Genomic DNA, 24,328 nt, shown 5'->3' on the forward strand with positions numbered 1-24,328 from the left:
AAAGATGTGCCTTCACTCTTGGGTAGGAGCCCTTGTACGAATTACTGCAAAGATTGCATTGCCATTCCCATGAGCCACCACCTACACATCTTTGAAGCTTTTGAACATGCCTCCAAAGAGGATAATAGTCAGCCTTCGGGTTGGACTTGGGGGTTGAACTTAAACTTTGGTTGGAAGTCATTGCTGCAAAAAAAATAAAAAATAAAAATCTGTAAAGAAAAAATGTTTATCACATTTTTGGAAGCATAAACCCTGAAAAAATAGAAGTAATAGTGGGAAAAAACTAATAAAATGAATGCTTCTTGTTGAAGAAAGTGTAACTAGGTTCGGTCTTCGTAATGACACATTCCAATGTAAATGATGTAAATTGTATCTATCAAAATATTTTGTAAATTTGAGTCATGGGTTTCATGCTTAAAATTTGTTTTTAGTAGCTTCCATTGAGAGCTCTAGGCTAGGTGTAGGTTTGTGTCATTAATGTAAACAATTACACTTGTAAATTATATAGTTTGTGTCTCCAAGATCAAGGGCAGAAGCATGGGGAATGTCTCCTCCAATTTCAAGTACAAATGGCTAGCAAAAGTCTCCTCCAAGTGAAGATAAAAAGGCATTATATTTTTGGCAAAAATCTAATATATTCATGTCGTCTAAATCAATTATGTAAGTTGGCCTAAAGACAAGTCATGATGGCCTAATGAGCAACCTTGAGAGGACTATAAATAAGGGCCTTCTCCCTCATTCAAACACACTCAACACATCAATTCGGTCTCTCTCCTATGCGAAGAATTCAGTCTAAGGGTGAGAAGAAAGGGTCAAGTCAAGGAGCTGCAGGTCAACAAGAAGGAAGTCCATTCTGCCATCTATAACCGCAGGAAATCTGTCCACACGTGCGAGGCTAGGGCATCATCTTATATGCTCTCTTTGGCAAGGAAAGAGTTTGATCTTGAGGCTATTTGAAGGGCAGATTTATTTGAAGAGAAGTCACAAGAGAGCGAAGGTTTAGGATGACTAGAAGAGCCCTGAACCTCTCACACGTGCGAAGGAACATGTCACAATTAGGGCTGCATTATAGTCCTAGATCATCTTCATGAAAAAGGCTTGATTCAAGGCTAAAAGAGTTCGGTTATTCATCAAAAGGGAAGCTCCAAGTATAGCGAGGCAAGGAGGAGGCTACAAGAACATGTAGCTCACCCACATGTGCGAAAACAGTGACATCTTCAAGACTGCAACTAGGGATGCTGAACAGTTCAAGTCAAGGAAGCATATCATTTTGTCTAAAGGCAAGTTTTGAGGACAACAACTTGCTTAGAGAATTATTTTGGAGAACAGATATGATCTATGGTGCAACAGGTTAGAGGACAACAGTAGCAGAAGGTACTAGCCTTGATCTTGGAGACACATTGGTCAAAGGGTCTTTGTCTAGATCTTGGAAATTTTGTCAAGTGAAGATTCTATAAGAAGAAATACCGTGGGTTTTTCCTCTCAGGTTGGAGAGGTTTTGCCCTGGCTGCTGCCTATTTCTTGTGTTATTGTTCTTTCGTTTATTGTGTATGGTAGTTGGTTGTTGAAGTTAATAAACAAACACATAAAATATCTTGTTTGAATAGTTAAAGGGATTAAAATACTTCACAAGCAGTTATCTAAGATTTCTCAACACTTCTTACCCAAATTATTTTTTTGTAGCTGAAGTCATCCCGAAAAGCCACAAAAGACAAGAGAAAGATGGTTGTAGCTGAGCCAAAAACCAAGAATGTCGTAGTCGGAAACTCTCCACTCCAAATCTTCTTGTGAAATCTCTTTCTCTTGTTGTTGAAATCTCCTTTGCCCACTATTGAAAATGCCCTAGCTGAAACCGTTGCTCTCTTCCTCTTTTCTGCTTTGCTAAAATTGCCCCTCTCCAAGTGAAATGACTTGCTAATTTGATGTGATGAGGGAATGGGGTGAGAGTCTTTTTATAACTTGTGAGAGCCATTTAGAAACATCCAAAGAATATTTTAATCACCAAATAAAATAATAAGAATGAAAAGTAAAAGAAACAAATTGAAAAAAATGTTGCTGAAATGTGGCTGTACGCCCTTGAAATGTGCTTCAGGCCGTATTGGGCCACATTTCAGCCTCGTGAAACATGCCAGTTCGGCCTGAAATACATTTCAAGGCCATACCAAACGCGTTTCAGCGATTCAGTTTCGTTTTTAGCTAGAAACGCCCTCTGGCCCAACGCTTCTTGCAACATAGGTTGACAATGAAAGTGAAAAGTAGTGGTAGTTTCATGTGTTTTAGTTGAAATTTTATATTCATGTTTAAATCAGAAATTAACCATGGGATGTGGGCATTAAACATGATGAGAAAAACAAATTGAAACCGAGTTGGGGCTACAGGTCCTAAAATTTCCTTATTTTTTATCAGAGCACCAATGAACCTACAACGAATAAAGTGTGACCAACAAACATAAACCATCATATATACCATAGATTTGTGGTTGAGAGGAAGAGTGGTTGCTTATTTTTAGTGATTGAGAAGTTGTGTTCGCTGAGAGGGTTAGATGGCTACTGGTTTGAGGGTGGAGGATAGGTTAAGTGTGGTTGAAAATTTTGGTCCCTGGAAGGAGAGGATAGTCTTGTTGCTTGGAAAGTTTAGCTGTGGGATACTGTAGAGAGTGTAGTACAACCACCCACTGATCTTGTTCAGTGGACAGAATTCAACAAGTGTAATATGAAGGCTAAGAGGATCCTTCTAGATGCATTGAAAGACCACCTTATACCTCATGTGTTAGGGAAGAAGTTTGCCTATGAGATGTGGGAGTCCCTGATAACATTTTACCAAAGTACCAATGAGAACAGGAAGACGATGTTATGTGAGAAACTAAGAAACACCAAGATGACCATGAATGAACAGTGACCTCATACCTTACCAAGATCACACAGGTAGGAGATGAGTTGGTTGCAGTGGGAGAGGTTATCCCTAACGACCAGTTGGTGAGGACAACACTGAGTGGTTTTCCCAAGAAATGGGATGGATTGATATATGTCATTGTTGCTAGAGAGCATCTTCCAGATTGGAGGAGGATGTGGGATGATTTCATCTAGGAGGAGACTAGGAGTGGAAAAATTGGCAACTGACATGGTAGGGCTGATGAGGAGGAGAATGTTACCCTCACAGCTAAGTGTAGGAAGAAAGCCAAAAAAGGGTCTTCTAGTGGGGCCAAGCAATAAAAGGGTAAACAAAATGAGAAAGAGGAGATGAACAAATTGAGATGCTTTGCTTGTCAGAAGATGGGTCACTATGCTTTTTAGTGTCTTGAAAAGAAGGGGAAGAAGAAGGGTGTTGCATCATCAACCAAGGTGGATGAGTTTTCCACGAGATTTGATACAGAGTTTGCTTCAGTGGTGAGTGTTGTTACTAGTGTTACATCTTCCAGTTTTTGGTTTGTTGATAGTGGAGCTTTTTGTCATATAACTGGAGTAGAGAGCACTTTACAGATCTTACGGAGACTGATATAGATTTGGAGGTGGTGCTTGGAGATAACTCCAAGGTCAGAGCAACAGGTGTAGGGATTGTATCCTTTTAGAGGGAGTCACAACCTCCCTTGAAAGTGACAGAGGTCCTATATGTTCCAGGGTTGAAGAAGAATCTGATTTCAGTTTCCAGTATTGAGGACATGGATATGTAGTGGTGTTCTGAGCTTTGAGAGGTGCTCATGTATCCCAAGGGATCCAATATCACTTTTGCTAGAGTGATTGGAGTCTGTCATAGGAGACTCTACAGGTTCATGTTTCAGCCTATCAAAGCCTTAGTGTCGACGACCAATAATAGTGCTTTGTGCGAGTTGTGGCATAGGAGGATGGCCCACTTGCACTATGCAACATTTAGGGTACAGAGGGAGATAGTTACATGCTTACCACACTTAAGTACTAAGTATCATGATCTGTGCAGCGGGTGTGCTTTGGGAACAGACACCAAGATTCTTTTCTTGAGCAATGAAAACAAGGTAGCAGGTATACTTGAGTTAACTCACTCTGATGTATGTGGTCCTATGTCTCTTGTATCATTGAGTGGATATGATTACTATGTTACTTTCGTTGATGATTACTCCAGGAAGACTTGGATTTTCTTTATGAAGACCAAGGAGCGGGTCTTCAAGAGGTTCCAAGAGTTTTAAAGCTCTTGTGGAGAACCAAACAGAGAAGAAGATCAAGGTCTTGAGGATAAACAATGGGGGCGAGTATACCTTCAATGAGATGAAGGAGTTTTGAAGGAGAGCGGGCATTTGGAGAGAGTACACAATGCCATATTGTTGAAGGAAATGTAACTAGGTTTGGTCTTCATAAATGTACTTTTGATATTTGTATTTATTCAAGAAAAGAAATATTATTTTTATAATATATGTCAATGAGTTTCTTGCTCATTGAAGTAGGTCAAGCACATGTTTAAGTGCTTCTAGGAAGTCAAAGAGTCAATGTATTTATGTAAGACCCTTTGAGGGCATGTTACACTATGTATAAAATGATATAAAGGTCAAAGGAATACCTCCAAGCAAAGTCAACGTCATCTCCTTGCAACAAAAGCCTTCAAGCAGCAAAATAATGAAGAAATAGTCAAGTCAACCTAAGGACAGTAAGTTGGCCTCAAGTCGGCCTAAAGGAGAGACAATCCTATATATATAGAGGCTCTTCACTCCCTCTCAACGTCCATCAACCAAGCTCTAAAATCAGCGAAGGTAGAAGTCGAGAAAGTGAAGGAAAAAGGTAAGTCTAAGGGTCTCCAAGATAAGGAGAGAAAGGAAGAAGACCAAAGTTTTTGGGGCTGTTCTAAAGGTCAAACGTAGTCACAAGTGCGAGAAAAAGGAGGCCTCTCTACGGTCATATCAGCAGCAGCATATCAGTCCCATATCTCTCATTGTTTGGGCTAGATCTTAGGCCTACAAGGCCTCTCACTCAAGCGAAGGAGTCCCTCCCTCAAGTGAAGATAAAAGGAGCCTAAACTACAAGCTAACCTATCACATGTGCGAGAATTTAGGGCTGCTGTACAGTCATATCAGTTTGCATATATATCTCAAGAAGTATTTCATTGGAGCAAGAAAAGGGTGTCTCCATAAGCAAAGGACATCACCAAGAATTAAAGAAGGAACATCTCATCTAGAAGCTCACATAAGCAAGGTCTATCACTAGTTGTTGAAAGAAGTAGGAGGACGAAGTGCCGGGGAACAAAGTGCCGGAAGGAGGAGGACGAAGTGCTGAGAAAACAAAGTGTCGAAAGAAGGAAGGACTTGACTTGTGCTTGGAGGATATTCTAGTCAGGGGTCTAGGGTTTGGCAGTGATCAATAAGAAGCTTCAATAAGAGAAACTTACTAAAGGGTTTTCCTCTCAAGAGAAGAGAGGTTTTTGCCTTGACAGAGAGCCAAAATCTTGTGTTCTTATGTTTTTGGTAGCAGTTTGATGAAGTACACACTCATGCATTAATAATAAGAAGAAGATTAAGCTAACAAGAAAAGAAAAAAGACTCCCCAAATTGTTATCATGTCGAAGAAGAATCACACTACACCTAATTGCCCTAGATTCTTCAACACATATAACCCCCAACAGAATGGGGTGGTAGAGAGGAAGAACAAGGCCATAGTAGGGGCAACAAGACCCATGTTGCATGATCAAACGTTGCTTTTCTTTTTATGGGCTGAGGCTTGTAACATTGCAGTGTATTTGTAGAGCAGGAGTCCACATAGAGTGTTGGGGAGTAAGACTCTTGAGGAGGCTTTTTCTGGGAAGAAGCCTGAGATTGGACACTTAAGGATTTTTAGGTGCCTTAATCACGTCCCTAAGGAGAAAAGGACAAAGTTGGAATTGACCATAGTGAAGGCCATCTTTGTGGGTTATAATGAGAACTCCAAGGCCTATCAGATATATATTCTTGCCAAGAGGAAAGTTGTCCTGAGGCAGGATGTGATGTTTGAGGAGAGGGGCTTGAGGAGGTCATGGGAGGATGATCATGTAGAGAAGTAAGCTCCTCAACATGGGAGCACACCATAGGTTTCAAGATCTACAGGTTCACTAGGGTCATGAAGATCACTGACTTCTGGGGTGTCAGGTCCATAAAGTTTAGGATCATAGGGCATATATTCCCACAGTATAGGTTCACCATAGGCCACAGGAGCATCCTCATCAGTAGGACAAGCTCCAAGGGAGGAGATTCCCACACTAGTTTAGGAGGCTACTTCAGGGAAGAGGAAGCCAAGATGGCTTTATGAGACCTTGAAGGAAGCACAAGAGTTAGTGGGAAGACCCAAGTGGTCATTCAGGGAGTGCAAACCACCAGAGAGGTTGGGTGGCTATGTGGCTAGTGTTGTAGAGATCGAGTCAACTAGCTACGAGGAGGTTTCGAGTCAACAGATCTGGAGGGATGCCATGGTGGAGGAGTATGCTTCCATCATGAAGAATGATATGTGGGAGATAGTGCTGAGACTCGAGGGGAAGTTAGTGGTGACCTCAAGATGGATTTACAAGATCAAACATGCTGCAGATGGCAGTGTGGAGATGTTCAAAGCTTGATTTGTGGCACAAGGGTTGTCACACCTCTACCTGGTGGTAGTCTTCCTACCACACATAAGCAGGTGCAGCACCGCCGAACTTTTTCATTTCACCACTACTCAAGTACACAAACTACGCCTACTCAACACTTGGTCAAATTTTCTCAAGTGTTCATAATGCAGTGGAAATAACATTCATCATATTTATCTTCAATTATCTTTCATGTATGTAGCGAAATCATAAATCATCATAGACACATTAGCGCACATTTATATGGGAGGGAAACTCCTATCAAGTTTGCGCAACAATAATATAAATCTGCAAAATACTTTACAAATACAGTATTTTACAAGTCTGTGCAGCCACCCAAAGTCGACCTGCACACTTTGCCAAAATTGCTTGGTGGTCATGCCAGGGTCGTGTAGCTTTGCCTACCATGCTGTTGTTGCCACCTGTACGCATTGCCTCTGCTGGAAACCCAAAAATCCTCGTTGTCAAACTCGTCTGCAGTGCCTTGTCATTTATGCCCGAACGCGCCTTTGCTGTAGCAACCTCTACCCGTCGCACAAGTGTGCCATACTGCAGCCCAACACTTATGCACGACGACCTTCCTACTTGGCACGCCTACACGAAACCTCGGTTCACGGTCTGCTTGCCCATCGAAGCGGGCGCATGGTCTGCCCATGCTCAGTCCCGCCCTCGGCCAGTCTGAACGTGCCTATAAATCCGACTCGACCCACGCCTTTCTGCCCTACTCGGCCTGCGGTCGTTCAGCTCACTCGAACTCTTCCCTTCACTCTATTTTCTATTTTCAACGAACTTGTTCGATGATGCCTTAGCTCCATGCCTCAACTCCATACTTATATGCATTCCGTCGAATATAATTCACCAAAGGTTGTTGTTTGGTGTTGCTCATGGGTCGGCTCAACGTGCAGGCGACCTGCCCATCAACACGACACACCCATCCGCTTTATGAATTGTCGCGTCTGCCCATGGGTCGGCCTATCGAAATGCTCAGCCATCGACTCTTACGTAACCGAGCTGACCATCGCACATGACTCGCTTGTCACATATAGTTTGCCCATCGCACATGACTCGCCCGTCGCACGTGACTTGCCCATTGCACATCGATCGCTTGTCGACCATTAGGCCGGTGCTCACCCACTGACGCACCCGCTACACGAGCTTGCCCACTCGCTGCACATAACCGATCGAGTCCCCTTTAACCGATGGTGGGGTCACACATAACCGCATGTCTTGCCTCTGAGTTGCCTTTAACCAAACGCTCCACCCGAGTCACCTTTAACCGAACGTGGGCGCCTGTCGCACATCTAGGCGTGCTCGTACTACGACTTCGGTTTTTCGACTACCTCAGGCGCCCCCGACACGAAGCTCTGACATCTTCCCCCACTCTAAATAAGGTTTTCGTCCTCGACAACACCATCTCCATCTAAACTCCATAATATCACAAAGTGTCACTAGCTCCAACATCCAATGTCCATGCTGCCCAACTCTGCTCTATCACACAAACCTCCACCAAGGCTCATGACTCCATAAACAAGTAAGTCTCCTTAATCCATGGTTATCAACCACCTGTCGCAATCCTCCATGCTACCCCACCATGTGGAAGGTTAGTCCCTCCAACTCTGCTGCATGCTATCACTACAACATATATCGTGTCAATCCACCATGTATCGTCATTAAGTGAATTCCTGCCATGATACTCTAGCATAACACAACATATGTCGGTAAAGCCTTGATATATCTCTGGCATAGCTTAGTGCACTGCATGCCCCCATGACTTGAACTAGTTGGGTAGGTAATCCAACTATCACGGCCAAACCATGAGAATGTGCCTCCTCATGCCAGCGTTGGTCATTTCTCTAGCATCTTATCACAACATCAACTCGATCAAGAATCCATCCCATCTATATCCAAATGTAAAGTAAGCCATATCTAGGTCCATGAAGTAGTCTCCCTCATATTTGCAATATATTGTCATCAATGCTATTGTCCATGTGCTGGCCATGGTCATGTACCAGTCAACCACATCCATCCAAGCATCATAATCTCTGTATGTGTGAGAGGCCCTTCCCCAAAGTCCCCTTTGTCATCATGGCGCAATCACCTATCTCCACATCAAGGAACTGCAGCCACCCATCTCCAAATTTTTAGCGCATGACAATGGCCAGGAAGTTGCCTCCCTGACTCTCACCCACCCAAGTATCAGATTGATGCTGTGTCTTCAAGTACTCATGCACAACAACAACCTCCTCCCGTGTACATCCAAGCTTCTCGAGCTTGGCCTTTGTCAACTGAAATTCATATATGCCCATAACATCTCTACCTAGCGAGATCTCTACCTACATACTCCCCTCCATCCTTTGCCTTAGAAGAAGTACTCAAACTTCCTCTCTCATTAGCAACCTCATGGTGAAGTCTCACAATAGAAGATGCACCTGTCATTTTCTCCATGATGGGTGGAATTGTCTTTCCACCTCCATCCTTCTTTTCCTTCATAGTTCTCGCAACAAAGTCAATCATCCTCTTCTCCTTCGTTACTTGAGTCACACATCCAAGTTCCCTTTGCTCCACATAGTCATGCTTCACATTCGGGTCCTTTGGATACAAAGTCATTGAAGCAATCCTTGGTCTATATCCCAAGTGACTCTTCCTTGTCATCGACACAATCATGGTTTTCCCTCCAGCTGTAATCAAGAGTATATCACGGTCCACCATCGGTATGGCTTGTGCAACTACCAAGAAGTCCTGCCCCAAAACCATAGCATGATCATCCATCTCAATCACCCTCAAATCCAACTTTCCAAACCACAAACCCACTCTCACTTGTGTGTTCCTCAAAACACCTGTCACAACTTTCATGGTTGAGTTAATAGCCTTGAAAGCACTCAACTCCCTTTCCACTTCAACTTTCTTCCCAAAAGATGTTGCTACCTTCCTGCTAAGGAAACTATGTGTAGCCCCCGTGTCAACCAATGCAACAAACTTCTTTCCATGTACGGTCACCTGCACAAAACTCAACCTCAAGGCATCTCCATCCTCCATAGGCTTCGTCTTGTGTCTTATCTCAGCAACCTTCTTCAACAATTCCACCTCAAAGTTGTCTTTCGACTTGTGCCTCGACCTGACTGTCCTCTTAAGGTATGCAATCTCCCTTTTGGTTCATTTGAGCAATTCGATCTTGGTCTAGCTTGAGTTCCATCAAGCTTCTCCTTCTTCGCATGCTGCTCAAGTGCACCTACTTGGCACACATTGACCTCCTCCACTCGAAGTGACCCAACTATCGCAAGTCATCCTACATGGCACGGTAGTAATCTCCAAGTTTGTCAATGTATTCAATCTCACCTTCTATAACAAAGGGTTTACAATCAAGAAAGTCCCTCTTGATCTCTTCCTCAAGTCCCTTGACTTTGTCCTGCAACATGGCACTTCTTTGCCTTTTGCGAACTCGTTTATCCATGAGTTCTTGGAGTCTTTTGTCACTGTGTTGTATCTTCTTGTCAAGTTGCTCAAGTTCAACAGACCTCCCATGAAGATTGTTCAAGGCCTTCCGCACATCCACTATTCCATCTCCAATGTGCCCCAAGAGTTCCCACTCTTGCACAAGAGCTTCATAGTGTTGTTGCCTCTTGTCCTTCCAATAATTTGTCATGTCTTCAAGCTTTCAAACAACCCTTACATTTGTCATCTTCCTTCGTTCAACTTGGTCCAAGCTCACTACTTTGCCCCTGATCAATTATGTCGCACTGCAACCGAATCCTAAGTGCCCAAACTTCAATACCAACGGCAACCACTGTCTTTGTATCCTTGCTGGAACCAACAAAGCCCACTTTTTGCAAAACGAGCTTTGATACCAACTGTCACGCCCCTACTCGGTGGTAGTCTTCCAACCACACATAGGTAGGTGCGGCATCACTGAACTTTTTCGTTTCACCACTACTGAAGTACATGGACTATATGCCTACACAACACTTAGTCAAATTTCTCAAGTGTTCACAATGCAGTGGAAATAACAATCATCTTATTTATCTTCAATTATCTTTCATGTATGCAGCAAAATCATAAATCATCACAAACACATTAACACACATTTATATGGGAGGGGCAACTCCTTGTCAAGTTTGCCCAACAATAATATAAATCTACAAAATACTTTACAAATACAATATTTTACAAGTTTGTGCAGCTCCCCAAAGTCGGCCTACACACTTTGCCAAAATTGCTCGGTGTTCATGCCTGGGTTATGCATCTCTGCCCACCGTGATGCCGATGCCACCCATCTGCACTGCCTCTGGCAGAAACCCCAAAATCCATGCTACCAAACTCGTTCGTAGCGCCCTGTCGTTTTTGCTTGAATATGCCTTTGCCGTAGTGACCTTTGCTTGTCGCACAAGTGTGTCGCACTTCGACCCAACACTTCTGCACGATGACCTTCCTACCCGGCACGCCTTCATGAAACCTTTGTTCACATTCTGCCTGCCCATCGACGCGGGTGCATGGTTTGCCGCACTGCCTACGGTACGCTTGTGCCCAGCCCCACCCTTGGCCTGTCTGAATGTGCCCGACCCAACCCACGCCTTTCTGCCCAACTCGGCTTGCGGTTATTCAGCTCACCCGAACTCTTACCTTTACCTTGTTTTCTATTTTGAACGAACTTGTTCGATGATGTCTTAGCTCGACGCCTCAACTCCATACTTATATGCATTTTGTCGAATGTAATTCACTAAGGGTCGCTTCAGTTGGTGTTGTGCATGGGTCGACCTAACGTGCAGCTGCACTGCCCATCAACGTGCCACACCCATCAGCTTTATGAACCGTTGCGTCTGCCCATGGGTTGGCCTACCCAAACGCTTCGCCGACGACTCTTCCATAACTGAGACGACCATCACACATGACTCGCTCGTCACATACGACTTTCCCATCGCACATGACTCACCCATCGCACATGACTTGCCCGTCACACATCAATGGCTCATTGCACATTGGATGGGTGCTCGCCCAGCAGTGTGCTCGCCCACCTGCACACATAATCGACTGAGTCGCCTTTAATCGACGGTGGGGTTGTACATAACCTAATGTTTACCTCCAAGTCGCTTTTAACTGAATGCTCGACCCAAGTCGCCTTTAATCGAATGCGGGTACCTATCGCACGTCTAAGCATGCCTATACTACGACATAGGTTTTTTGACTCCCTCGGGTGCTCTCGACTCGAAGCCCTGACAGGGGTTCTCACAGGTAAAGGGAGACCTTCACACCAATGGCTCGATACACCTCGATTAGAGTAGTGATCTCCATAGCAACAAAGATGATGAAATGAACAAAGTTCCTTCCACAGATTAATTACTCCAAAAGACTTGGAATATCAAGATATCCATGAGGATATAAATATTATATTAAATATGTGAATAAGAATAAGAATGAGAATGTATTACAAATGAGAACGAGAGGCTTGCTTATATACCAAGCGTCTCTTCATGAAGAGTCATGTCCTATTAGACATGCCTCTTCAACCTAATTACTTGCTTAACTAACTAATATTTATGATTATTATCTTTTACATTATATTTATATTATTTATATATTTTATTTGTTACATTGCCTTCTTCCTCAAAAAGCTTTGTCCTCAAAGCTTGTCAATGAAAAAGGCTTGATCTCTTTTTCTGCTTCGAAAGTCTTTCTGTCTCGGAACAGTCATCTTCGTCGATACAAGTTGATACGATCTTCTTAGTGACAAACAGAATTGTCGCACTGAGAAGGGATCAGACCATCCCAGATTAATCTTCTGTATCATACTCTGATCACTGGAATTTTGTAACGACTTGTTAGCATAAGACTGGATTGATTTTACGTCATTATTCTTTGAAACATTAATTTGTTGTCTAGGTTTGAATGGTCCTGATACATATCTTGGTTGATTTGTCTATTCTCATGATTCAGATGTCGATATAAAGTTTTTAGATTTTCTTTTGGCGAAGATGTTGTTGAATTGGTTATGGAACATTCACTTGGGATGTCCATTGTCTGAATTGCAACATCTACGTGTGTCGTTTCTTCAACTAACTTGTCTTCTTGAGTTGTCATATTCACTGGATTGGTATTTGTCGTTTTGTCATTAAATTGAATTCCTACATTTGATGCTCCTTTCTCGGTAAGTTGTTGTACCTTGTTTTCTAATGACTTTTTATCCTTCTTAAGTTTCTTAATTTGCGACAACAATTTTTTGCTATGGTTTTTAAGTCGAGAAACTTCTTTATTTTTGTCAATAGAGATTTTGTCAATTTCATTTTGCATATTTTGTAATACTTTTTTACCTTCTTGAGAAATCACTTTTGTAATATCCGATATATCTTCTGGCATTACTGAATTAGGTTTCAGTGTAACATCTTCGAGTGTTATTTTCTTCTTTTTGTAAGAAAATGTTAAAAACTTTTTCTTAGTATTTAGAATAAAAGAACCTAGAGTTTTCATCCATGGTGATCCCAAAACAATGTCACTATCATTAAAAGATAAGGTTTTCACGATGAATTGTGAGGTAAAAGTATAATCTCCAATATTTATATGTAGATTGCTTATATCATATTGTATTAGCACATTTAGGACTAACATAATTACTTCTTTCAGTAGGACTGATAGAGATTATGATGTCTCTTCCTGCGAGTGATTCTTTGATGTTAAATAGTGTGCAAACACATGTACTAGTCTCCATTTTTGCCTTGATTCTTTGATGTTAAATAGTGTGCAAACACATGTACTAGTCTCCATTTTTGCCTTGATGTTTTTATGTAAACAATGTGTCAACTGGAGCTATTTTTGTTATTAAATATCACTTATTTCTTCTATATATATTTTCAAATATTCTCCTTTAATGTGGATTGTTAAAACTTGAATACCCTTTTATTAAAAAAATACTTCTTTATATTGTTTCCCTCTATATATGTATGTATTTCTTTATATTAAGACCCCTTTTCAAAATAACTTTATTATCTGATAATAATAATAGTTTCACTTTTTTTTTTTTTAATAATAAATGGTCCCCTTTTTTATATACTTAATTACTCCCTTGATAACTTTTTAATGTCACCCCACTTAATAAATATAAAGGTGACGTCTTTTCATATGATACTAAAAAGTAATATTTACCTTTCACGTAAGAGCTTTTTGTATCCCTGTTTTTTCTTTGACTTTTAAAATACCATGGGCTATTACCATGGGTTGTTTTTAAAACCTCCTGTAAAAAGTAATATTTACCTTTCATGTAAGAGCTTTTGTATCCCTGTGTTTTCTTTAACTTTTAAAATACCATGGGCTATTACCATGGATTGTTTTTAAAACCTCCTTAAAATGTTCTCCACGTAAAAAGTAAAACGTATTCCTTTTGTTTTTTTGTTTTTGTTTTGTTTTTTTTTTTTTTTAATTTTTTAAATACCATGGGTTGTTTTTAAAACCACGGGCAAAGTTTTAAATATACTTGGTATGAAATTTTGTATCCGTTTTGTTTTTCCTTTTACTTTTTTTTTTTCTTCTCCTTTTTTTAATTTATTTACTTATATATTTTTTTAAGTTAATTTTTTGTTTGTTTGTTTGTTTGTTTGTTCTTGTTATGGCCAAAGGCCTAGAAAAACGGAGCAAAGGAGAAACTCCCAAATATTTAGCTAACGTTTGAACTGCAATAGCAATAAATTTGACGAAGAGTCGATAACCAAAGACTTGGATCGGAGAACGAGCTCTGTGCACTGGTTAAACAACCTAGAGGACCGAACTGCACTGATACCAAATGAAGCGAACAAAGTTCCTTCTACGGATTAATTACTCCAAAAGACTTGGAATATCAAGATATCCATGAGGATATAAATATTATATTAAATATGTGAATAAGAATAAGAATGAGAATGTATTACAAATGAGAACGAGAGGCTTGCTTATATACCAAGCGTCTTTTCATGAAGAGTCATGTCCTATTAGACATGCCTCTTCAACCTAATTACTAGCTTAACTAACTATTATTTATGATTATTATCTTTTACATTATATTTATATTATTTATATATTTTATTCGTTACAGATGAGTTCAAAGATTCACGAGATGGATGTGAAGACTACCTTTCTCAATGGGGTCACACAGGAGGATGTTTATATTGAGTAGCCATAGGTTTTTGAGGTGCACGGGAGAGAGTCTCATGTGTGTAGGCTTAAGAAAACCTATATGGTTTGAAGTAGGCATTGAAAGCATGGTACAAGAGGATCGATTCATATTTGCAACATATGGGTTTCCAAAAGGGTGATGCAAATCCAAACCTATATTATGTTGTGATTGGCGAGGATCCACTCATTCTTGTTTTGTATGTGGATGATTTGTTTATTATAGGAGAGGAGAAACTCATTGAGCATTGTAAGAGAGATCTTGCTTCAGAGTTTGAGATCACTGATCTAGGATTGATGCACTAATTTTTGGGGTTGGAGGTTTGGCAGGAGTATGGGCATATCTTCTTGGGCCAAGGCAGGGATGCACAGGACATGTTAACGAGATTTTGTATGGAGGATTGTAGGTCTATGGCTACCCAAATGATTACTAATTGGAAGAAGCCGCATGCTTCTGATTCCGAGTTTGTAGACCCCACTTTATATCGTTAGTTGATTAGGTCACTAATGTATCTTGTCAACACTAGACTAGATATCTATTTTGTAGTCAACACGTTGAGTTAGTTTATGATGGAGCCCAGGAGGGTGCACTGGGTGGCTGCGAAATGTGTTACGATACCTACAGGGCATAGTGGATTATGGACTGGACTATATCGAGGGCGATGGAATCAGGTTGACAGATTGTACAAACTTAGATTGCGTAGGCAGTGCTAGTGACAGGAAGAGTATATATGGATATTGGTTCATGTTGGGTTCGACAATGGTGTCGTGGTTCAATAGGATATAGATATTAGTGGCACTGAGGTCCGCATAGGTTGAGTACATTGCAACTAGTCAAGCTAGTTGCAACGTTATTTGGCTTTGCAAGATGTTGTGGCTTATTTGGTCAGTTGCTCAAACCAACTATGATATACTGTGATAATCATAGTTGTATTAAACTCACGGAGAATCCAATATTTCATGACTGGTCAAAGCATATTGAGATCAAGTACCACTTCATCCGGGATTGTGTTCAGAGAGGGGCGGTGAAGCTAGAGTACATATCCACTTGTGATTAGGTATCAAACATTCTCACCAAGTCCTTAACAAGAGGCAAGCATGTCTATTTCAGGGACAAGATGGGAGTGGTGAGAAACACCTTCCTCGGTATGAGGGAGTGTTGAAAAAGGTACCAAGGAGGTGTTTCCTAGTGCTTTTTGCCTTTCGCCTAGGAAAACATGAGAAACCACCTTTTTAGTGTGACTTTATGAGTTATTAAAGTCATATGACTTTTTAGTCACTTTATGAGCTATTAAGGTATGTTGTACTTTATTATATTAAATTAACTTTATGTTTTTAAAGTGACTCCATGAGGAAAAAGGTACATGGTAAAAAAAGTTATTTAAGTGACTAGGGAGGATCATTAATGAAGGGGGATATATAAGAGGGGGTCAATGGGAGATTAGATCTCCACCATTGATCAAGAAGAGCTGAGATCTAATCTCAACCTTTGATGCTAGGGATAGGGCTTCTCATCATTATGAGACTAAGAAAGAGGAAAAAGGCAAGAGGCTCATTCATTCTTCATGTGCAAATGTTGGAGAAGAGGCGAAGCTGAGAGTAGTGAAGGCTGAAATAGCCGTTGTTTGCTCAAGGAGAGACCTACAGCAGCAAAGAGAGACCCTACAGCTCGAATTCTAAGGAGAACAGGCACACATTTCCAAGCTGCGACAGTGGCTCAAATACCAAGGAAAAGGCAGAGGTTCCATTGCATATTTCGAGGCAACTTCAGCACTTTTTTCTGAAGTTTGACAGGCTAAAAAATCTTGGAAATACAGCACAGAAATCGAGGCAAGTTCAGGCCCAAATTTCTAGGAGACTCAAGTGTGAATTTCGAGGAGATTCACTGGTCTCTGGCATGCATTTCAAGGACTGGAAAAGCAGTTCTGATAGCGCTGTTTTCGAGGCAGATTTTTCTGACAGTTCTGACAGGATATTGACTACAACACGGTTGGTCTACATCAGAGTATCAATTGATGGAGCTGGTATAGTTTCGTCATATGTAATACATCTTCTCCAACTTGGAGAGTCTTATGGATTGTTGCTCCTTAATGGTCACCCCAGTCTCCTTGATTCTCGTAGCTTCACATGGTCACCCTACAGTGTTGGTGCAAGTGTGGTAGACTATGACCTTACTGACATGTATTTGCTGCCTCACACCTTGTTTTTCTCTCTCTCCCCCTTTCTCTTGGATCTGCTGCCTCTCACCTTGTTTTTCTCCATCTCTTGGCCTCCTCTTGCAGATCACACATCCATTACCTTATTCATTAATTCCTGCCTTGCTGCCCCCAATATGCCTCACACCACACTGGCACTCCTTGTACTTTGATCCATATCATCACCGTTTTTGCCGACGCTTAAGCCTTACACCTTTATAGCACTTGATGCTAAATGTGTGCATTGTTGATTCCTCTCATTTCTTCCATTTTGACGTTTCTTTAAGCAGTCCTATTACCTGAGGCTGAATACCATTATTCACAATCAACCAACAGTAAGGTTATATGATGTTGGTATATGTCAAAACTGTTCCAAACTTCAAAATATTCTGCACGTTAAAGATTTGAAAGCACAGTAGCTTTTGGTTCACTTATGGATTACATTTTGATGAACCAAACTTTCTTTCCGGAGCATAAATACAATCAACAAAAACAATGGTGCTCTCCCAACAGTACATCAAATCGATGTAACACATTTTGAACTCACTTAAACGTAAGCTGCACGAAATGTGGAAATGTCTAGAAGTTTCTGAAATGGGGATGGTGAAAAATGTGAACCACCCCTCCCCCCAAATGGAAATGTGGGGTATATATATATATATATATATTTATGTAATTTTTTTTTACAAATAAGTTAAAAACATTTTGCAAAAGGAAAAAGAATGAGGCACATCAATGACATTTTAGAAGGAAAACTCAGTCTATATTTACTCGCATGGATGATTATACATTGCAAAATCCAAAATTATCCTTTTTAGATTGGGTTATACATCCATGATTCCAAAATCATACAATCAACCTTTACGAGGCTATACATTCAATATGGTTACATGTGCTGAAAATGAAGTAAAACATGAGCTGAAGACAAGTACAATTACATATCCTGATAATTCTCATACTCATCGTCATTAACAAAAATAGAACATTGTGCTTGTTTAGTAGATCTAGAGCGTAGATTGATTAGAGATAAATTAGTTTTTGGAGTGATTAGGGAGAATTTTTAGTGGTAGATTAATTTTTTTTTGGCCATAGAAGGGTCCCACATCCTTCTTGGGTGCTTGCGTTAGCCCGCACAAGCAGAAGCATTGTGGAAATGGGGCAGATTTGGGTCGATATTTCAGCAGCATTTCCAAATCAGGAAACACCATACATGCAATTTTGGCTGTGTTTCGGTCGTGTTTTGGCATTTCAGGGCTTTTCTGGTACAGGTATGCCAGGTTGGGGGCCATTTCCTGCAACATATACTTAATGTCTTCCTGCCTCAACACAACTGCAAACTCTTCCTCTGTAAAACGCATCCAATTTTCAAACTGCAAACACCAACACAGAGACAGGAAATATTGACATTAAATATTGCTGCACTCTTTGTATTAGACACAGACAGCTATGGTATAGCTAAGGCATTCAGAGTCCCATGGAATATGAACAACCACTATTTTTACAAACAAAACAAAATAAAAATTCCAACACCGACACAGAATATGAGAATGGGTACGGATATGATTTGCAAAACCGGAACGACAACTTTTCAGAATATAATGTGACATTTATCGAGTCACTTTGCTTTATTAAATATTCAGTACTTCAAAATCCTAAGCCATGTAATGGTATATGATATGATCATTATTAAATTTATAGCCCATCAATAGGATAGTCGGGAAGAATGATTGTCGTGTTGTTTTTCAAAGTTTTTCCGTAATCACATGATCTCATCTCAGGCTTAGCTGGCTGCTGATGGTTTTGGGCTTCGGGTCAGGTTTTTATATGAAAATAACCAAGGATAGGTGATTGTGTTTCAAAGTTTTTTGTTTTTTTTTTTAATCACTTGATTTCACCTACAAGGCATAACTGACAGCTATGGGCCTAAATCGTTGGTTTTTCTCCGAAAATCACTTTGAATATTGATAGTCGCCTTTTTACAGACCAAGTAACATGTAGTGTGTGACTCTTGCTGAAAGCATATTTAATTTAGACTCTAGACTAAGTAGATAAATGAAAATCTTGTATTATGATGTGTGCAATGCTGCTCAATTTACTCATCTATCGCTCTGGTGGACTGCAGTTGCAAGTTGAGTAAATGCAAATTGTTTTCTCTCTTGTGGCCAAAATTTAGGCTGTCAATTCTAACTTTTCTTGCGATGCTTTGTCATTGTTGCAGATTTCAGATATGCACTTGTGCTTGAACCAACCAACAAAGCAGCAAGTCTTGCCATAAACAGATTGAAGAAGCTTGTTGATTAGAATTTTGACTCGTCGTACAATCTTCTGGTCAGAGAGTAAATTGAAGTCCAGTGAGATCTTCTGGCAATTTCGAGTTCCTTCCATTGTGATAGGGATTCAGTTTAGTTATTACCGTTGCTGACGGCAGGAAGTGGAGCACGGGCTTTTGTGTGCTCATGCCTGGCACATTGCAGTTTCATCAATCTGTTGTCTATCTTGGTGCAGATTATAGCTATGCACCTTTTTTGAAACAGATCAACTGAACTACTTTTCATGGAGGAAACAGTTCAAAGAATCTGTTAGCAAACACTAGTGGGGATATATGATAATAATTTTTGCTGGGTAGGTTAGGAATGGAAACCATGTGAAGGGAAATGTTGGATCTGCTAGCAGGCTTTCTGATTCATGTACCCTGATAATGATTCAGTTTTTTGACACAGCAGAGGTTGGCGGGATGACAAGAGGCTTCTTGAATGATTCGTTTTGTACAACAGAGGATATTTTGTTGCTGGATAAATTTTTGTGTCCGTGTGCAAGAGTCTAAAGTTCAATCTTGACGAAAAGGATTCTAGTAATAGAGTTGCCAAAACCGTAGTGTGCATCCTTCCCTGTTTCTGGAAAGCAGCCTGAAGGTTTATTTGCGCGGTAAAATTTTATTGTATGTGGGTATTGGTTCGTGGTCATGTAGGATAGTGGATTAGAAGGTTTATTAGTGAGTCTTGGCTGCATAGTCGGGAGCTGTTGTTATTGTAAGACTTACTGAATAATTAAAAATGAGATATTTCAGTCTGATTCGCATGTTTTCTCTTGGCATAATATATCTCTTTAGTTGGAGTTTTGTGATATACACAGGTTGTTACTTGGAAAGCACTGATTTTGTGTAGAGATCTGGAGCTCCTTTTTGATTGCCGGGCTCTTTATTGTTTGCCATTACAGATCACCGTATTTCAAAGCATAATTTTGAGGTTATTTGCTCTGTAAAGTGCAGTGTATTTAGTTTTCCCGAAGTTTTTGTTATAATACTTGTGTTGATTTTTTCTTTTTTTGATTATAGAAGGGCGCTAGGCTGTTAGCACAATCTTCGGGTTGATTGTAGGTAAGGCATGAAGTCGTCTTGGGGAAATGCGTTAACATTGGTTGCAGTAGGGATAGTGCATTGTAGCTTCTGGTTATAGAATGTTTGTTAACTGAGTTGTGAGGGTGCAATTTGTTGAGACATTTGAGAATTGATGCTCTAGTTCCAGTTCTTTGTGCGGAGAGAGAACTTGCTGTGTCATCGATTTAACAAATTATTGTCTTCCCTGGATTTCAACTTTTAGATATACCAAGCAAATCATGTGTTCAATGGAGTGTACATATTACAATCAAGCAATAAGACAAATACCTGGTATAATGACTACTTTTAAGTGGTCCAATCATTGTGTGGAGGGGTTCTCATATCCCAGGAACAAGGTGTTCTCGTTTTTCTACAAACAAGGGTTTTCGTTTTTCTACAAACAAGGGTTTTGATGTATTCTTATATCAATCTGATGTTTGGTTAGACTCTAATTTTAAAATTAGATTATTATTATTCTTATTATTAATATAAATATGTTTTATGCTAACAAATAGATTTAGAATCTATTTTATCGGCTCTTAGTGGTAAACGTACTACACAATGTATAGAATCACCAAAATCATGTGTTCAATGGAGTGTGCATATAACTTTCAAGCAATAAGACAAATAACTGATATAGTCAAATTACCAAAATCCTCATGAGCTATCAACAATCGTAGAGTTACTATATACCGTAGGGTTGCTTGAATAGTAAAACTCTTAACACAAGTGCTTTTAAATGTAGTGTATTTAGTTTTCCCGAAGTTTTTGTCAATAATATGGGTGTTAAATAATTGCCATGATTATAGAAGGGCGCTAGGCTAAGAGCATAAACTTCGGGTTGATTGTAGGTTCCTCCATGGCATGCAATCGTCTTAGGGAAATGGGTTAACATTGGTTGCAAGAGTGATGGTTCATTGGTGCAGGTTCTGGGTATAGAATGTTAACTGACTTGCAGGGTGCAATTTGTTGGGACATTTGAGAATTGATGCGTTAATTCCAATTCTTTGTCTGGAGAGAGAATTTGGTTTGCTATCAATTCGACAAGTTATCATTTTCATTGGATTTCAAATTGAGATATACCAAGCAAATCATGGTTTTGGTTTCAATGGAATGTACATATTATATTCAAGCAAGCAATGAGACATATATACTTGGCATAATATCTAACATTTAAGTGGCTAAATCATGCATAGTGGCAGTCCCATATGTCATGAATAAAGTTTTTTTGTTTTGTTTAACATCAATTTGATGTTTGGCTAGGTTGTCATCATAAAATTAGTTATTATTATTATTATTTAAATGTGTTTTATGTTAGCAAATAAAATTTGAATCTATCTTATCTACTATCAATGGTAGACATACTACCCAATGCATAGTCAAATTACCAAAATCCTCGTGAACTATCAACATTGCATAGAGTCATCAGACACCCTTAGGTTGCTTGAATTTTGAATAACAAAACTCGTAACATAGGTGCTTTCATCTTGGTCAAGATAAAACCATTAACTATATGACATTAGAGATATTGAATTAAATAGAGGGCCTCCAAACAAAAAATGTGCTATCAACATCAACATAAAGAACTTAAAAGGATTGAAGATGACGATGTCAATGATTAAGTTAAAACAAATCACTATATTACTTGTATGGCAAGAAAATTGATTAGATTTATCATAGTTGCAATAGTGCAATGTTCAAATGCTTGAAGGTCTCATAGGGAAGTTAACGAGGGTAATGAAGTCCAGGCCACATAAATGTTCAGTGCCTCTAGTGGATGATGTTGGGGAAGAGGCCTTTAGCTGGGAGCATGAATACATTAAGAATGGGGATTGGCCTATAAAATATCTTTTCAAGTATCTTACTATTAAGGAGAACAATGATTATATATTCTCCCTGAAAACTTCTTTGCAATGGACTTCCAAATGTGTGGAAGTTGAAACAAAATGTGTAAAGCATTATAGAATGGTTTTCTAAACCTTAGGTCTCTTTGTAGAGAAATAGGAAGCTACCCATAAATGCTTTGATCTAGTTTTGTGTAAGCTTGTTGAAGAAAAGAGGAGATTTGTGGCCTAGCCTTATTTCTAAATGATCTTATCTACAACCCTGCATGAGATGGTGATGACAAGGCCCTTACATTTGATGGATTCCCCTTGAAGTTTTACAAGGTCACATTTGAGTTTGTTGAACTAGATATGCTACATGTTTATCATGAATAACTTTGGCAATGATCTTTGGTTGGAAGGATTAATCAAGAGATTATCAAATTCATTGCAAAGGTACGAGACTTAATGATTATTATGTACTTGTGACCCATCACTCTGCTTAATGTGTCTTTTAAAATCCTAGTCAAATCCTTGCCTTTGTATATCAAACACATTCTCCCCAAGACCATTTGTCTTGAATATTTGTGTTATTAACAAATGTTATTGCATTATGGCATCACATGAAATGGGCCAAGTTGTTTGGCCTCTACATTATATTCATGAAAAGATGATTTGAGAGGGCATATGATTAAGTAGACTAGTCCTTGATTCTGGCAATGCTTTAGGCTCTAGGATTTGTTTCATCCCATATCAATAGTATTGAAACCCCATTTTTGATTCCTAAGCTTGTTTTTCTAGTAATAGATATTCTTTCGAGGAGGTCAAAATTTTGAGTCTATATCGCAAGGCAACCCCTTATCCCCAATTTCTTATGTGTTGGTGGTTGAAGATATTATCTATTTACTTTGGTCTAAGGTGAGTTTTAATGTGATTCAATAGGTTTGCCTATTAGAACTAGACAATGGGGAATTGATCAATGGCCATTTTGTTGAAGACTCACTAGCAACATCATAAGCCCATACTTTCTAAGATCCAACATTTTATGTAATGTTAAGATGGAGACTTCAAGGGAGTGAAACAAAATGCTACGTTGAGATAGTTTTCTATGCTAGCTTGGTTGGCCTCCCAAAATTGATTGTAGATTCCATCAGCGTAGCCTTCAAATTTTTGGCCATGCTTTTTTATTTATAGGCATCTCTGAGGGGCCTTCAGGAAGTAGTTGTGTAAGAAGTGGAGAAGAAGATAGATAAATGAATCTCAAAGCCCTTTAGTAGCTAAGTTCTAGATTTGTAACATCTTGGCAACAACTCATTTCTATTGTTCTTCTTGTTTGGTTACTTCAAAAGTAGCATATTCATGTTTAAAAAAAGGTTCTTATGAATTTTCTCTAGGCCAAAGATGAAAAAGGAAAAGGGCTTCATGGAATTATTTGGGAGCTCTCTTGCATTCCAATAGATTTTGAAAGTCGACATATTAATTGAACCTAGATTCAAGCCAAAGCACTTTGTGCCAAGTGGGTGTTTTTAAGTTTTAGAGAGAAAGGAAGTTTGGAAGGTCCTTCGAAGGCATCAAAATCTAGTGTTCATTGCTTGGAAAGTATGCATGCCAACGGATCTCTCTACAATCTCTTTTGCACACTCATGTTAATATTTCTAGTAATTTTGTTTTTCAAATCATTTGGAAGGCCTTATTTTGTTTTTCAAATAATTTCTAGGAAGCCATAAAACACTTCCTTTTTTAGAAGGTGTCTTCCACTTGTCAATCAATGATCATTGCCTTTGATGGTCACCTCTATTTCATCTTAAGAGGAACCTAATGGCCATTGAATGTATCCTCTTGGTTCTCATCCTTATAATTTGGAAGGTCCTTCTAAGGCATCAAGGTTTGTAGTGTTGGCTTCTTGGAAAGCATGCATACCAGAGGGTTTCCCTACATTTTTTTTTGCTTACTCATGTTAACATTTCTAGTAATTTTGTTGTTCAAAGCATTTGGAAGCCTTGAGACACTGTAAAACCATTCCTTTCTTGGAAGTAGGTGTTTGTTTGATTCAACTCGTTATTCAATGGTTAATTGACCACCTTGGCCATGCATTGATGTTTATTTTTTTGCATGTTGTTATGAATGTGAAGGATGATGGGCTACAAGACCCCTAAATGGATAAAAATCCCACGTGTTGACAATTGTGAGGAGATAAGGTGTATTGATTAAGCCACTTTGGGATATTATGCTACCTTGTGCTTGTTTGGAGC

At 39.6% G+C, this 24,328-nt stretch overlaps 1 protein-coding gene across 4 annotated transcripts in view; it reads left to right on the forward strand.

The window, feature by feature from the left end:
• LOC149255202 (translocon at the outer membrane of chloroplasts 64-like) overlaps positions 1 to 19,601 on the forward strand; it is a 257,950-nt gene extending 238,349 nt beyond the window's left edge. For all 4 annotated transcript variants that reach the window (XM_089460380.1, XM_089460381.1, XM_089460382.1 and 1 more), the window contains exon 13: positions 19,096 to 19,601. In XM_089460380.1, coding sequence (XP_089316506.1) covers positions 19,096 to 19,178 — 83 coding nt within the window. In that variant the 3' untranslated portion in view covers positions 19,179 to 19,601. The remainder of the gene's footprint in view (positions 1 to 19,095) is intronic.
• The last annotated feature ends 4,727 nt before the right edge of the window (positions 19,602 to 24,328 follow it).

Source organism: Pinus tabuliformis, chromosome 7 (genome assembly GCF_031772625.1).
Source record: "Pinus tabuliformis cultivar Carrire ecotype Pingquan chromosome 7, CPIR1, whole genome shotgun sequence".
Classification (NCBI taxonomy): Eukaryota; Viridiplantae; Streptophyta; class Pinopsida; order Pinales; family Pinaceae; genus Pinus; species Pinus tabuliformis.